Genomic DNA, 17040 nt, shown 5'->3' with positions numbered 1-17040 from the left:
AGAGTCATGATGTCACTAACCCAGAAAAAGGTTGTTGTAGTCTCAACGAGTCGCTCATTGTGGTCTTTAAAAAGTGATTTCTGTTAAAGAAAATATATTTTCTGTGAACTTCGAGCGTTGCAACTTTGCAGATGTTGTTTAACAGCTCTACTTCTTACTAACTAAATTTAAAGAAGTGAAATTCCATCAGACCTCCCCTTTAAATAATGTATCAGTGAATGCTAAAATTAGCATGAATTAATAAAGTAATAATGAATAAGTATTTATTTATTATTATTAATAATACAAAGAAATGTATTAATTAAGATGAATAAATCTTTTATTGTTCAGTGTTTGTTCATACCTTTAGAATTGATTTTGAACTATGTGCGTATTGCCGAATATGGGCCAGTTTTGGATTTTGACAATAAGTTTATAAATAAAGTATTTTTTGTACATCGCAGCAATCCGTTTACATCCCTGCTCATTTTATTCATTCAATTCTATATGCTCTTTCGTGTACACTTGGCCAGGGCGCTGAGCTAGTCCTTGGGAGAAGAAACGCTTCCCACTGAAATGATTCCACGACTTTGGAAGGCGCCCCGTCTCCATCCTTTCACACTCAGATAGATTGGCTCTGCTGGCAGAATTCAGATGAGCTTTGCTAGCTTGTCCTTCCGAGGCTTGTCATGTGACACGGCTAAAACGAAGAGTATTGAGTGTTTTAATTGGCCAGTTAACCAGTGTGTAGTGATTGGTCGAATACTGCAAGCGTGTGACGGCAATGTAACGACTCTTAGCATATTTGGAACAACCGCTCCAAAGCATTTGGGCGGTCTTAGTCAACTCATACCACGATCTGACGTGGATTTGTGGGGCTGTGGTTACACGAGGCATTTCAGGAAGGTCTGGGTAAGCATTCCTATAGAACGCATCGTTTATTCCGACATTTTAAAATTCGCAATTGTATGTGTCTAGTACATGCATGGGCAACTTATAACACACCAAAGACAAAGAAAAACACGTGTTGGCGCCATATGACCAGTTTAAAGGTTGCACAATTCCTCAAGAAGACGAATTTTTTTCCTTTGCAGTACAAGCACAAGTTTGCTGGTCCACAGCTGTTCAGTAGTGAACAAAGTTTTAAGATCTAAAACAAAGCAGAGGGAATCAGTTTTTGATATCTGCATACAAATCTCGACATTTGAATGAGTCACGGCCTTATCAAATATTCATAAACTCGCTTCGATAAATCTGCTCGCGCGCGTTTCATAATTATTAACCCTCTGTGATCTTCCTGACCCGCGTCACCGGGGAACGGTGATAAATACCTGCTGTTGTTTACTTCCGATACTTTCAATAAAAATGTTTCCAAGACAAAGCAGCACAAGAACGCTACGCAGGTTTTCTTGCGAGTGAGAAGAGCAGATTACAATGAATAATTTTACATCTGTAATAACTAGTGAAAAGCGGACTCTTTCGAGAGCCTTTTGTCTCGTGAATAATAAGAGATAATGCGGCGAAGAGGGTGCGAGGTGCTTTTAACGCCATTCACTGTCCTTAATTTGCAAACTGCGTCTGAAGTCATGTTTAATTTATTGAGGGGGGGGGTGCGGCTTTTTGTGGCTTTTAACAAACAAACCCAGGGTGAGACGTCAAGCGGCGGTGCGCTGAACTCTACGACATTACCGCAACAAAATTCACTCCGATGCAGCCACAATTAAAAAGCTATTTAAAGAGCACATGATAGAGAAATGAATAAACTGATTGCACAATTAAATGGGACCATTGTTTATTCAACAGTGTGTGTGTGTGTGTGTGTGTGAGAGAGAGAGAGAGAGACCCATGCTATTGGTAAATAAACAATGAATAAAAACAATGAATTAAAGATTGCAAATTAAAACCAAATCAGTCCAAGAAAGATTCTAATGCAATGCTATCTCACAGGTTCCCCCACCAGCAAATTGTTTTTGGGAGAGCAAGCCTCAGGGACCATGGTCATCACTTTTACAGAATACCTATGAGTCTCGGCGGCCCAGCTTCGGTCCAGGTCTACCAATCCCATACAACGTTTCCCTGAAGATTGGGAAACAAAATGGATGTAAGAGAAGTTATCGAACCTGGTTTTCCCATTTGTGCCCATGGTGCTGTCACCAAAATATAGAAAAAATTGCATTAAGCCCAACTTTGGATTTTTAACAAATTAAAGTACAATCAGATAAAATATTAAAACAGATTGTCAGTACAGAATAAAAAAACAGCAGTCATTATCTGACCTTTATAATGTAAAAGCATCAAAAGTTTTATGATACCAATTCTGTCACCCTTTTCATCCTTTAATCAGGAAAAATATTAGAAAAAATATTTCTATATTATAATATATAACAAATTATATTTATTTGCAATTATGTTTTTAAAATTAAGTATTTATATTTAATATATATATTTTTTCCTTATATGATTTCATACAAATAATGTGCAATTCACACAGGGTTGCCAACTCAGTGGTTTTCCTGCTGAATCTGGCAACTTTAAAACTGATTCCACAGGTTCTTTTTGTTTCCTCGAGTTTTACATACTCATACTGCAAAATAAAGTTGACATAAATTTTTCTCTTAATATACTCTTAAAAATAAAGGTGCTTCACGATGCCATGAAACATTGTTTTTCTAAGTGGTTCCATAAATAACCATAATGTGGTGAAAAACGTTCGTCAGACGAGATGTTTCTTTAAAGAACCTTTGACTGAATGGTTATTTGTAAAATCTAAAATGGTTCTTCTATGGCATCACTGTGAAGCACCTTTATTTTTAAGAGTGTCCCAAATGTATATTCTAACAACACTAAAGTATATTTTAAAGTATACAATTTTGGGGTTAGTTTGATTGGCCACTTCGCTACTTTTGACTGGCGGGTTTTGTAACAAAAATCTGGCAACTCTGAATTCCAAACCTCTCTGACGGGTCCTTTCCTGATACTGCAGAACGTCAGAACATAACTAGGAATAAATAGTTTGTACACTTTGGTATTCTACATATTGGCAAACGTCCAGTGACAAACAGTCCAACTAAACAAATATAGAGTAATTAAACATGAACGTAACTAAAACATAACACAGAGAAAGCGTCAAATACAAAGAAGACACTAAATATCCCTTCAAAAGTACTTCAATTTTGTTCAACTTTCACATTTGCATAAAATGTCAAACTTCATCCAAGCAACTTTGAGAAAAGGATTACTCTAATGATAACAAGTCATTAAAAGCACTAAAATCTTAAAGCAGTGCCTTTCAAAGGCAAACAGAAGAATGAGATATAAACTTGATCTCATCAGGCCGTCTCATCTAAACTCAAAGTTATCTGGTTAAAAGCCTCCGCAGCAGTTTGACTGGCATCTGTGCTGGTTAACATGTGTTTTGTGAAGAGGTTGAAGCCCTGTCATCTCCGCGGTTTCGAAAGGAAAGACGGCAGCTGCGTGAGATTTATGCGAGATGTGCGGAGCGAGAGGTTTGGTGAAGAAAGAGGTCACGAAGAGGCCAATGCTACCGAGCAGACGTCTCTGATTTTGTTTCCTACCATTTCCTACCAAACCAAAATCTAAGTCTAAATAAAATGTAGCTTTCACTGCAGTAGCAATTGCTGGATTGTTCAAACGGTCTGGTCCAGATAAAGGCTCTGATGCATAAACATATTCATGCTTACGTAGATATGAAAAACCACCCAATCAGATTACAGCTTTCTTATAGATGCAAAACTTCTATCCTTTCATGTTCACCTTAATCTCATCCGCTAGGCACAAATAGCACCTGTTTGAAAATGAATACATGACACAGGCCAAGTGCGAACATAAGTGTTCATAATGATCACACTGTACGTTCATAACAACGATGATGAGCCATATGGAAAACCCACACGTTTTTTTTATCCCGTTTAACTCTATTAAAAATAATTTCCCCCCTCTGAGGCAATTCCGACGCTAAATAACTCTCTTACCACCTGCTAGAAGACTAAAGTACCTATTATTCGTCGTTCCAGGGGTAAACTGACTTCTGTCTGGTCCGCAAACCTGCACAGGATCATGTGCTCCTAAAAACCAAACAACATATGTTAACATAATGACATAACGCAATAAACAGACTTGCACAACCAAACAAACAAAAAAATAAATGTAGCGCACGGCTCAGCGAGCGTAAATTGCAGAGGAATATCAATATATCAGATCATTAGGGTTCTGGTGAGGGAAGAGAACATTTATCAACTGTTGTAACTGCCGAGAGAGGAAACAATTCTGTATCAATCAACGCTCAGGCGACTCTAATTGCGACTGTTGAGCGGAAATGCAGCGAATGCAGCTTCTGTTCTACACAAATGATGACTTGAGGCACCATTATTCTGTATTAACTGAGTAAAACTACTTGAGATGGAGGGGAATGTAACTGCCCAGCCAGATTGATTCCTGCTATCAGGTTTAGTCCTTTAGGCTAATAGCTGTGATCAATGCTATTACCCTGTCTAACGTTTCCAATACACGCATATAGAGAACTATGGCATTAATAAGCCAAACTTTGTATTTTTAACCAATTAAAGTGCAATCAGATTAGAGATTTAAATACAAACTGATTTGTCTGTGGAGAATCCCAATGAACAGCCGACATTATCCGACTTTTTTTTTTCTTAAAGACAGTTCACCCGATGATAACAATTCTGTCATCTCGTTTTATTTAAAATCTGTACATGACTATAATATTTTGAGGAATGTCTTTATGGTTTTGTGGCAATACAAGGGAACTCCATGGATTCCAATATTGTGTGGTTACCAAAGTTCTTCAAAATATAAAAATGATATTGTCAAAATTAAAGCTTTTTGTTTGGTTTTTAGCATGAATAAATACGGACCAACAATTTGATGTCATCATTCTGCACTTCAGCTTCCCATCCAGTGCGCTAGACACAATTACATGTAGCTATTTTATGTGGGAGGAGCCACTCGATATGTCACCCTAACTTCCAGTTTCAGTGAAAATTTCATCAACGCACCGAACAAAGCGCACATCGAGGTACTTCAGTGGGTCTTTAAATAGATAGTTGATCCCAAAATCAAACTGTATCGCCCTCTTGTCATTTCAAACTTTTATGGCTTTTTCTTCTTCTGCAGAACACAAAAGAAGATATTTTGAAGAATGTTGACAACCAAACAACTTGCATTGCGTCCATACAAAAGAAGTAAATGTGTACCGCTGTTGATTACAAAGGTATAAAATGACAAGAGGGAGTGTAAATGATGACAAAATTTACATTTTTGGAGTAAACTACCCCTCTAAGAATGAGAAACCGTAAAAGTGATGCATGCCTCAGCAAAACAATACCTAATGTAATGTCTGTATCTGCTCAGGGACAGTGATGCTCTTCTAAAGTCTGAATGTGTGAAGGCCCATGACCTGGCGATCTTTCCCGCAGGGGTCCATAGCACAGTGTGAGGAGAAGAGGCAGAATGTGAAGAGACCCCGCTGAAGGTGAGATACGTCTGATTAAAATCATCCATTACTCTCACTTCTGCCACTCCGTCACTCACCGTTCCATCAGCATCTACAGATATGACCGAAAAAAGGTTGCCCTGTTCCCACGAATGCCCTATTTGTGCAGCTGGGATGGTTTGAGCGAAGGAAATTCAACAACGAAGAATGAAAACAAACAGAACTGAAGGGTTGATTTATACAAAGAGTATACAATGATGATCTCATGTGTTAATGTGGCCTTTTTTGTTAATACAACCAATTTCAGAAATCTAGTTTTGCTCTGCTGATGTAAAGAATTTGATATTTTAACCGATACTGACAACGATGCAAGTATTTCAATACAGTTTTCGGTCTACACCTAACAAAACATTTTGACAACGAGAAGTGCAGCGTAAGTGAATTTAATAACCATTCGCTAGGTTTGAATATTGAATCAGATCTTCATTCCCATAGTAAAAGTAAATGTTTAATGTCAGCTATAACAGCATTTCAATGCACAGCTCAAAAAATATGTAATTTTCATCTGGTACACAGTCTGGATAGGAAGAAAAAGATTAGACCCATACAATTATTAATAAGACAAAAAATGAAGTACTATAGTGGACTAAACTGAAAGACATGCTTGAATAAGTTGGGGCAACATCACATATGTGTAGGCTATAATGAGTGAAAATGAGTAATGGAACACTAACCTTATAGCTCAAAGTCTCAGCAAACCTCATACTGTGAAGAGAGAGAGAAAGAGACAGGACAGGGGGGAATTAATGAACTCGCACAGAAACACTGAAGCACAAATGAAATATGACATGACGCATTAACGAAATATAAAGAAGAGGACAGTTTTTTTGGATGTAAGGAAATCATACGTGATACACAATCTATACTGGCGACGTCAAACTTGATTTACCCGAGGGCAACAAGCCCAACTCTCCTATCTTTTGTGGCCCAGGTGAACTAACAAACAAGTTTTTATCTCCATGAATTTTAACTCTATGCAGTTATTGACTCAGTTAAACAATGTTTAATGCATGGACGGACCTTTTGGTGTTTGAGCAACGTATCGCTGTCTCATACCTATAGTAGCACACCTGTCCTGCATGTTTAGTGGAGCTTTAAATGTATTCATTCCTTGAGAAAAGCAACACATCACAAGCTCTTTCATAAGGACCAAAACAAGTCGTTTCATTGTTCAAATACTGTAAATCATTTGTATTGTAAAAAAAATGATTAATGTACAGAGAATGTAAAACTAGGATAAATAAAAGGTTTCAAATACCAAAATGTATGTGAAAGATGTTAAATCTTGTTTTCTGAAAGATAATAAATATAAAGAAAGTTTACACTTAACAACCACAAATTTCTACCAGTATTGTATTGCACTTTTCTTGTTTTTGAAATAAATAAATATTTTCTTTCATAAAACAAGATTTAAAGGTTCTGTGTGTGAGTTTTAGCGACATCTAGGGGTGAGGTTGCAAATTGTAACCAACAGCTCACTCCACCCCTCCCCTCTTCCTTTCGAAGCACTGAGGTGGGTGACAGAGGACACGTCGACACGTTTTCGCTTCTTTGTTGAAGGAGATAACATATTTACAAAACACGCTCTGTACAGCAGTTTGTCCGTTTAGGGCTACTATAGAAACAACATGGTGAATTCCATGTAAGGGGACCCGCAGTGTATGTATATAGAAATTCCTCATTCCTCATGCTAAGGTAATAAAAACATAACACTTCATTACCTCTGAAGACATAGTTATGTATATTATATTTCATTTCTGTCAATAGATCCTGCTTAATCTCACACATTGCACCTTTAACATCTCAGGTAACTATTATAAGTAGTATCAGAAAATGTATCTTGATTCAAGAATTTTCCTACATTTGTACAGGAAAACAAAACAAAAATATCAAGACATTCTTTTTTGCTTCTTTCACATTAGCTAATGCCAGTAAACAAGTTAAATTGCACTACAGATTAAATCACCATTAATTTTGTAGAGGAAATTAAAGGTTTGGAATAAAAACATGCTTTGTCTTGCTAAAGTTCATTTTATATCTAGCATTTTATGAATTATAAATACATGAAATTCATTTGGAACATGGGATTAACAATAAACTAATTCATTAAAAATGAACACGATATGATTCACATACAGAGAAGTATAAAGGTCAAGAAAAGGTCTTCAAATCCCTTCAAGATTATGTGTTTGTTTGGTACATTAACTGCCTGACGTTGCGGATGACACTGCTGCCGAAAGACTTGACAGACCGCTGTCATGGCAACGGCGTGAACACAACCCTGAAAAATAATTTCCGGCGCTCGCTGCCACCCTGACGGTCATGCCCTGGAGCGAAATTCCCCTTTATGATGAAATGAAAGTTTACACCGAATTTTGAGATCTTTTACACCGATAGTCTCTGATATGGCGAAAAGAATGATGATTAATCCTCACTGTCAAAAAGTTTAAGCAACCTCTCTTTTACTTGGTGGAATCTTTCAGTTTTGCTGCCAACGTGTAATGCGGGGCTGATGAGCCTCAGCTGTGTTATTGTTGACGTAGGACATTATATTCCGAGAACATTCACAGACCAGAAGACAGAAATAGACACAATAATGAATGTTTATTATCTTTATCCGGTAACTGGATAATATTGTCTGTTTTTCTCATCCATCATTCATTTTTCGAATCTTCTAAGGCTTTCTTTTATTTATGAGGGTGTTGTTTTCAATTCAGAGTCCTTCTGGCCATGTGGACTATTTTAAAATTAAACTCTGTTATTACACACTCAGAAGTGTATTTATGTTGTTAACTTACAAAGCCGAGCATTGGATATACATGCATTACATCTGCTTGTTTTCCCTGAACTAAAATGAACAAAAAAATGTCAATTGCATTACATTTTAAACTTCTTTTGATTTCTTCATTTTATAGCTAGCATTATAGAGCATTTGGGACATGGGTAAAACAATGAAACTTAAATACTAAAAATAAATAAATGCATAAATGAAAGGCAAGTTGGCAAGACAGTTGCGCAGCCAATAAATCAGCTTTATATCAGATACAGGTTTTTCACTGTCCTGCGTACTATGAAATTGATGGACGTACTGTTGACTGAAAGATGAAACCAAGAATAAAAGAGACGAGTCAGAAAGAGAGACAAACAGAAATCAATATTACATTCTACCTCTTGGGGAAGTTGAACTTGAGCGTGTTTTGAATGAATCCGTAGCAGCAGGGGCTAACCACGAATCCTGCCCTCGCCTGCAGGCAGCGATCCAGCACCATGTCAGTAGCCACTCCGCACGCATGCAAGGCCACCTGATGACGACACAAAACACGTACATGTACTTTGTACTCACACAGGGATGGTGATATGAGCCGATAGCTGAAAAGGGCTGCAGGTTCAAACTATGAGTCTAAGCTTCAAATGGACCACCACTGGCCATCATATGCATTTCGCATACAAAACAGGTAAAAACAAGGTTCCACATGGATAATTCGCAAAAGCGAGTTTATAGATTTAAAATCATTAAAATGAAGGATTAATTGTAAAAAAAGACCAGGCAATTTTTTCTTTTAGAAATTGTCAAACACACTGTAAAATGAAGTTGCTTTACTGAAGAAAAAGGCAAAAGTTTAATCGCAGTCAAACATTGGATTTCTGTTTTTAACACTGAAATACTAAACATTTTGTGAATGACAATAAACAAAAAGTACCAATAACAAATTGATAAGAAAAGTATAATAAAGCACATTAAAAACAAATAAAGTATAATTAAAGAATAAATAGTAAAACGTTTTGGGAACTCTTTGCGACTTTGCAACGTCTCTGAATTCTTTATTATGAGTGGGTCACATTTACTCATATTTTAATTTAGCAAGTTTTTAGACTTTTGTTAGTATTAATGATTGAAATTGAGTCACTGTACTTTAAATGCACACTGTACTAATGCAGTTTTCTGACTTTTGTAGTAATAATGGGTCACATTTGGTCATTTAGCTGTTTTAAATACAGTTTGTGAAAGTACACCAAGTAGGAGAGAAGTGAGGCAGACTGAAAACAAATACAACACGATGATGTCGTAATTATGCTAATTAGCATATGACATCATCCAGTGATTTTTTCAGTGAACTTTAGCTACTTTCCACTAAAACAGGCAACAGGCTCTCTTTTGTACCTTATTTTTAGAAAGTTTTAAAATAAACCACACATATACATATCAAAAACATTTAACAATAGTGCTTGTGGGTGCAAATGGGTCTTGCGTCACACTTGATACCTAAAACCCAGACTAAACCCAACCTCTACATGTCTTCTTGATCACAAGCACATCCTCACAAACGTTTTCCCACCTTGCTGTAAACAGCAGCACTTCTCATTGATCTGTTAGAAGTGTCCGCTCAGCTAGGGTTCCCCGACAGCAGACGTCTCATTGTCTATTAGCCACAAAGTGGATCAAACCGCTTGATGGGGGGGACAAAAACCCTTCAGATGTCGTTAAATCTGTGTAGGATCAAGCAGTCAGCCTTACACTGAACTGAGATTTGAAGCGACTTTGTCGCTGCAAGTCACCAGTGGGCGTTCCCACTAGTGATGGAATGTGTGATCACATCCTCTGATCACGTTAGCTTAACCATCTTCCTATTTGCTGTCGCTTCTGAAAGTCGCTCTTCATTTGCATGAAGTTGAAGATTTCTCAACTTTGTCACAAGGCTACACACGGCCATCCGGGCGCAAATGACGCGGCGCGAATAGAGCGTTTCGGGTGTTTGATGCACGTGACGTGTGATTCGCACAAATCGCGCGAGTTGAAAAATCGGAACATTGGTGAATATTCATCAGAAATCCGAAACAACAATGGAGGACAAAATTATCGTAGTTGTATGTGGATACCTGGAGCTGTACAATACATCTTCTTACATTTATCGAAACAGGAATAAAAAGGATCTTGCTGAAAGTGAGTGAGGAGGTTGGACAATCTGGTAAGTTGAAAAAAACGCTCATTACTCAAAGTGAGACCACAAGGTAGCTAAAGGCGGCAAATTGAGCTTTCTGCCGTATTTTACAATTACTCTCCCGCTGACGAGTTGATGTGTTTATTCACAGGAAGTGTGCAGAAAGAAGTGGAAGAGTTGGAGGGATACACTCCGATTTTCAGCCTCCCATAGCACATGAAGCACAGCAACCCTTTCAACGAAATCCAAGTCAGCCATTTTGCAACGAGACTGCAGCCGCCTGGCAGAAGCCCCTCCCATGACGTAAATTCATGTCTGTTGTGAAGAGAATTTCACAAGCGTATGAAGCGAATTTCATGCACGAATGAAGCCAGTAAACTCAAAATGTCCAACAATGCGTGAATAGCGTGATTTATCCGCACGAGTCGTGTCTGTTGTGAACGCTCAGTTAAGACAAATAAAATTGCAAATGCGAAAGTATCGTAAAAAAGATGCTTCTTTCTAAAAGCGAATCCTCCCCCAGACCTACCTCGTAACGCCTCGTGTAACCACACCCCCACAAATCCACGTCAGTTTGTGGTATGAGTTCCGCCCAAATGTATACACAATTAAGGTGGGCGAAATGTTCCAAATATGGTAAGATTTGTTACATTTCCATCACACGCTTGCAGTATTCGACCAATCACTACGCACTGGTTAACTGGCCAATCACAGCAAACCTTGCTTTTCAGAGCGATGAGCTTTGTTAAAAATCTGTGCGTTTCAGAGAGGCGGAGCAAAGAGGAGATACAAACATGCACGGTATGTGGAAAATACAGCATTTTTTAACCTTAAATCGTGTATATACATTGCATTACATCTAAAACAAATGATAATATTCGTTTTAGCTGTGTCATATGACCCCTTTAACTCCCTTCAAATCCCCTAAAAGATATTTTCTCAGGAATGTGTTCAGCTCCCAGAGGATAATCATTCACCCTGCACGCGGTTCGGAGTTGTCATAGGCGAGAGGAAAGACGCCTGTGAACTCAGTGTGGGAAAACATTCAGCCTCGGCTGACATTTTATACGTCAAACAGAAATAAATGAAGGGAAAAACGGATATTGGCAAAGCACTCGGTGCGGATTTTAATTGAGTTCTGGGGACGTTAATTAGACTGAAATAATTCATAATGTCTTCTTAACAGGATCTGGAAAAAAAAACCTAGGCAGGTGTTTGCTTATTTGCTGCAGCACTTATGTTCCCTAATCGCGATCCATTAGCAGACGGTTTGAGCTTCTCTGAAGTAAACAACTATCTGGTAATGGAGCCATCCATTCACGTCTGAAGAGACGGCGGCTTGTCGGAGCTCCGCACAACGTGAAGAATTAACCATAAAACGTGTACCTTTGTGGATGTAAGATAGTAACGAAGCGTCAATACTCCAGATAAATACTGTTTTTACAGGACTATGGGAGAAACTTTAGAATTTGTTTTGTAAAAGGACAAAAGAAAAAGAGTAAATCAATGTACAAGTGCAACTAAGCAACGAGAATAAAAGCTCCGTTTACAAAGAGGTCGAAATGAAAAGGCACAGAGAAGGTTTATTCACCAAAAGAGTAAAACAAACAGCATTTGGGAATTCTGAATGCTTTAATGCAAGACACCACACCAAGGTTGTTGGTTCAAATCTCAACGGAACACATTATTGATAAAATGTAGATCTTGAATGCACTGAATGCAAAAATATGGCCCACGGCTAAATTAAATCTTACACAAAGCTCTTTTTTTCACATTCAGTGTTTTGCAAGGATGAAATCATTCTTGGCACCGGATACCATGCGATTAGACCCGAGTGTATGTTCTTTACAGAAGCAAAGAGGGGAAATGCACATCACGGTCTCACTACGACACTGGAAGTCTGGAAATGACTGTACCGGTGGTCCTTTCCTTTAGAGATCAGATGCTTAGCGTGAGATTGGAGACGTCTTAACTGGCGTTTGTTTCTCCTATAAAAGTTTATTTGGTATCTTGTACTGAGAGGATCTTACAAATAAAACTAACTTTATTTATTCTGATTTGGATATTGAATACTGGATGTTGACAAAAAGCATAACGTCAAACTCATTGTTAGTTGTTTTTCCCATCGGAGGGCCTTGGCAAAGGACAAATAATAAACGATAAGTCCAGTGCTGCAGAAGCAAATATCTTTATTAGTCTCTTGGAACCTGGCTTCGTTTTTGCTGAAGATGGGTCTTTTTCTTTCTTTCACGACTGTTTTGTCCTTATAATGAAGTGCTTCGCCCGAGCTGCGGAAGGCAGGAGTTGATTAAGTTTATTATTTACAGTGAAACAACACAGCAGTGTGCTTGTCTCGGCCTTATTCAACCGATACAACTAATCAAGTTTCAACAACAAACCCGTACGATCTTCTTTTCTCATCATTAACTACCATGACTAGTCATTTTATGTTCACTACTGTTTCTGCAAAAGCATTTTTGTTCACACTTTTAACCCCCGGGAAATGATTTGTATCTGTCGACGCACGGTTCCGAACGCTGCCAACCGCATACACAACCTTTTAATCATTTATGCAAATGAAAACCCTTCGAGTTACATAAGAAAACACAGAAACAATAGCTGAGGAACTCCCGACTGTGCATCATTGGAATTCAACGTCTTGACAGAAATCCTCGACTCTCTTCCTCTCCCGAGGTACTGTTCTCTAACAAAAGGGCAATCTGTTGTAATTTACCATCAGGAGGGCACGCAATCACTTTCTAGATCTTTCACAATCACTCGCTGGTGGAATAATCTTCACAACTCCATGGGCTGTTTGAGCTACAATAATTTACTACAACACTTCCTGAATAGATGATAAAAACGTCAAATACTAAACCTTTGCATGCGTGATGAAGATAATAAATAACATACCGCCATAATAGTACGAATGATAGTGTTACTTTAAAATCCAATCAATGATAGTGTTTAAAAATCTATTTAAAGATGTAAGGTGTGATGTATGGCAGGACAGAAACAGTTAAATAAAGACCCTTTGTGCCAGTGGTAAATCATTGACCCCATTGCGCCCCTGTGAAGCTCAATGTCACAGCTCTCTGTGGATGCAGCTGCAGGTCTCGGACAGCCCGAAACACCTGAATATGGCTTTTAACAAATGCAACAACTGCACAAAGTCCATATGTCCTCATTTGTCAAAGACGTCTTTCAAAGACCAAAGCATGGGATCATTTCTTTTTTTAATCAAATGTTTTGATATTAAGTCTGAAAAATTCTTTAAAATGAAGAATAACATTTCCAACTTATTTTTTCTTCGTTTTCATAGTATAGTATAAGTCAAAGGAACAGTACACCGAAAATGATAATTCTGTCGTCATTTAGAAATCTGTATACATTTCTTTGTTTCGATGAACACAGAGAAAGATAGTTGGAAGAATGCTTGTAACCAAACAGCCTTAGGCCACCATTGACTACCATGGTAGGATAATTTTGCTTTATAGATTTTTTTGTTCTGTTGAACACAAAAGAGGATATTTTGAAGAACGTAGGAAAGCAAATAGTTCTTTGGCACTTTTGACTTTTTGGATACAAGCATTCCATTCATCATATCAAATACATCTATTTAAACAGATTTGGAACACTTGGAGGGCGAGTAAATGATGAAAGAATTTGTATTTTTGATGAACTATCTAACTTTAAAATGAAACAAATACACACTGAAACCATAAAGGTTCGGTGTAAAATGTAATGCTGCATGACAAATTTGTAAATGTAAATGTATAATGAAATTTTCATAGATATTAATGCAAATGGAAACTTCATTAAATGTCAAGGGTCAAAAAAGCAGACATAGATTTTTTTAAACGCTCATAATACACTACAACCGTACTGGTTCCTTCAAAATTTGCATTCATATTAATAACCACAATACTTGGCAAAATGAAAAACAGGTAAAAACAAATCTTTTTATACTACGGTGTGGAGATATTGCTGTACAGTTAGTATTGCTTTTCTCATTCCGAGGTTAATTATAGTCTTAATGTTTGAGCATGCCAGATAATTTCATCACTCAAAATGAGCTAATGGAAAACCAACTTGCTTCTAAATTGCATAAAGGACAAACATTAGGTTTACCCACTATGTTATGGAGGGAAGGCAAAATGAAACAAACTCCAATTACGAAGTGCTTTAATCTATCCTTTTAAGACTTAGCAATACAAATTGAGACTGTTCTGTGTGTTCTTCATGTAAGATTTCTCATGCTCTCTACATAAAATCATCCTACATATACAAATAAGACCCTGTAAAGATATAACCTTGATATCTTTAATACTAATTGAATAAGTTGTGACAAAGAGAAAAATCATAGTGAAATGAACACTTCAATTAAAACTTTGATGCACATTATCTCATAAATAGATTTTTAGACTTAAGCCTGGATTTATAAACGGGGTCATATATATTACATTTATAATACAGCGTTGAAGAAATGTTATGTCATGTATGGGTAAAGTAGAAGGCTATACTGACCCCGATATTGAAGTTTCCGGTGAAGTAGTCAAGGTTTGCTTGGATGAAGCCGATATTCATCAGCCCGAGCTGAGCGCTTCTTTCTCTCGCCCTGACCAGCGACTCTTCTTTATTCTCAATCAGGATCACCTGATCGGTGGAAAAATTTGTTATTTTTCCAAACCGTAACCTACTGAATCATTCCCAAATTACGAACTGATTTATTTAAAATGACAACAATTTTATTTTTTAAAGAGATAATACTGAATAATAATGTACATCTTTACCCAATAATCCACTGAAAAATCTGATGCGTGTTAACCCTCAGGTAGTATTCTAATAAAAGTTGATTATCCTATCCGCATTGCAGTAATGCGGTGAGGGGCGAAATTAAACAATATCATGGAATGAGTTTATTTTTCTACTGTCTACAAATGAGGTCACCTGGAAAGAAGACGGATTTTGTTTCCCATCTCTGTCTCGGTTAACTTGAGCCAGCCACACTTGAACAAATCGCAAAGTCTTACCTGACATTTCGGAAGCGTGTGCGCCAAAACAATCCCGACGTGCCCCTGCGAAAACAAACAGAGGAAAGCAAAGGAACTTGAAAAAAAAAAACTCAAAGAGCTGATCAGATCAAAGTCCGGTCAGGGGAACACAGCCGGCCAGAGATATATATACCTGTTGCCTGTGGGCCGAAATATCTAACTTGTAAGGCAGAACAGCAAGAGCTCGCTTAAAGATTACATGATACGACATGAGATGGGAATAGATAGTGGGTGATGCACATGAAAAAAGAATGGTAAGGATTTTTTTCAAATGTCAAAAAGTAATCTACCCCTCCACTGCAGAAATCCACAACAGTCTGGCCTGGGCGGGCCATCTCCATCACCATGGCGACCAGGTTATTTAGTTGCTGTTGTTTTCGTACGGCACGGGCATCCGACATTTTACCTTTGGAGGACAGTGAATAAAAACACAAAGACACAAACTGACTAAATAAATTCTTTTGAAAGTTATTTTGTATTACTTCAAATATTGCTGCTGTTATTCCGAAACCTTGGATGTCCGAATTCACTGTACTCAGAAAACGGGAAAAACTCTGTACTTTTTAAATGAATAAATCATTTTTTAATACTTTTTGTTGGTTAGATATCAGCAAAACATAGTGATAAAAACACAAGGGTTGCTGATGATAATGCAACAAAAAAAAAAAAAAAAAGTGTGGAGATGCAAGGTTTCAGTAAAACAGCAGCAAAAAAAAAAAGGCGAGTTGAAAAGTTAAAAACTATTGCCTAAAGATTGAACAAATAATGACACTTCACACATACATTAATATGCGTTTTGTTTTGAGAATTTTATGCCTTAGAAAAAAATCATAAGACTTGGATTTTGTTGGCATTTGCTGTGATAAGGTCCTACACTATTTGCTACTGAAAAAAAGCCAGAAAATTCAGGTTCAAACACCTCACAAACCAAAACGAAACATCTGAGAAGCGCTTTAAATTGTGATTAAATGGACTGAATTACTCAACTGATGTGTGGGACATGTTAAAAGCAAGAAATCTCCAAAATAATTTTTCCACCTTTTTTCAACCACTCAAAACGTCTGACACTTTAATTGGAGACGAAATCTGTTTTCACACAGCTAAGCTCACTGCCACGGGGAATACATTTGCCGCAGATTTCCTGTTTTGAACCAAGCGCTCACGCTGTGTTGAAGGAACACCATCAATGTTGAATACATCACAAGATGCTTCTGCCGACCGTGGTTTCATTCTCTGATGAAGTGCTACCTGGAGCCAAACAGGAAGCAAACCACGAAACAAACAGCGATTTGTGCAGATTTGTTAATCATGCACGCACAACCCCTGACATAATTAACGTCTGCAACTTTAAGGGGAACAAATGAAGCAATCAGGTTGTTTTTGAGAAGCTGAGGAAGGTAAATCCAGAACACAGGAAGGTTTTTGCTGAAGATTTTTGTGGTGAAACTCAAACGCAGAGTCATATCACTGTGAAGCAGGCTTAAGGAATGCAGAAAAGACGTCGCTCATTAACCAAATGCACATTTGTAGTCAT

At 37.6% G+C, this 17040-nt stretch overlaps 1 protein-coding gene across 3 annotated transcripts in view; it reads right to left on the bottom strand.

Annotated features, from left to right (window-relative positions):
- Positions 1-1760: 1760 nt before the first annotated feature.
- Positions 1761-17040, bottom strand: part of gstcd (glutathione S-transferase, C-terminal domain containing) — a 37889-nt gene continuing 22609 nt past the window's right edge. For 2 of the 3 annotated variants that reach the window (XM_056740390.1, XM_056740400.1), the window contains exons 6-12: positions 15797-15912; positions 15486-15530; positions 14980-15108; positions 8681-8814; positions 6187-6217; positions 3995-4064; positions 1761-2055 (exon numbers count right to left, since the gene is read on the bottom strand). In XM_056740390.1, coding sequence (XP_056596368.1) covers positions 1916-2055; positions 3995-4064; positions 6187-6217; positions 8681-8814; positions 14980-15108; positions 15486-15530; positions 15797-15912 — 665 coding nt within the window. In that variant the 3' untranslated portion in view covers positions 1761-1915. Of the gene's footprint in view, positions 2056-3994; positions 4065-5344; positions 5486-6186; positions 6218-8680; positions 8815-14979; positions 15109-15485; positions 15531-15796; positions 15913-17040 lie in introns of those variants that run through there. The other variant, XM_056740407.1, reaches the window with a different exon arrangement.

The sequence above is a fragment of the Triplophysa dalaica genome, chromosome 2 (genome assembly GCF_015846415.1).
Source record: "Triplophysa dalaica isolate WHDGS20190420 chromosome 2, ASM1584641v1, whole genome shotgun sequence".
NCBI classification, from domain to species: domain Eukaryota; kingdom Metazoa; phylum Chordata; class Actinopteri; order Cypriniformes; family Nemacheilidae; genus Triplophysa; species Triplophysa dalaica.
The sequence above is the reverse complement of the archived record's forward strand: the minus strand, read 5'-3'. Positions and strand labels throughout refer to the sequence as shown.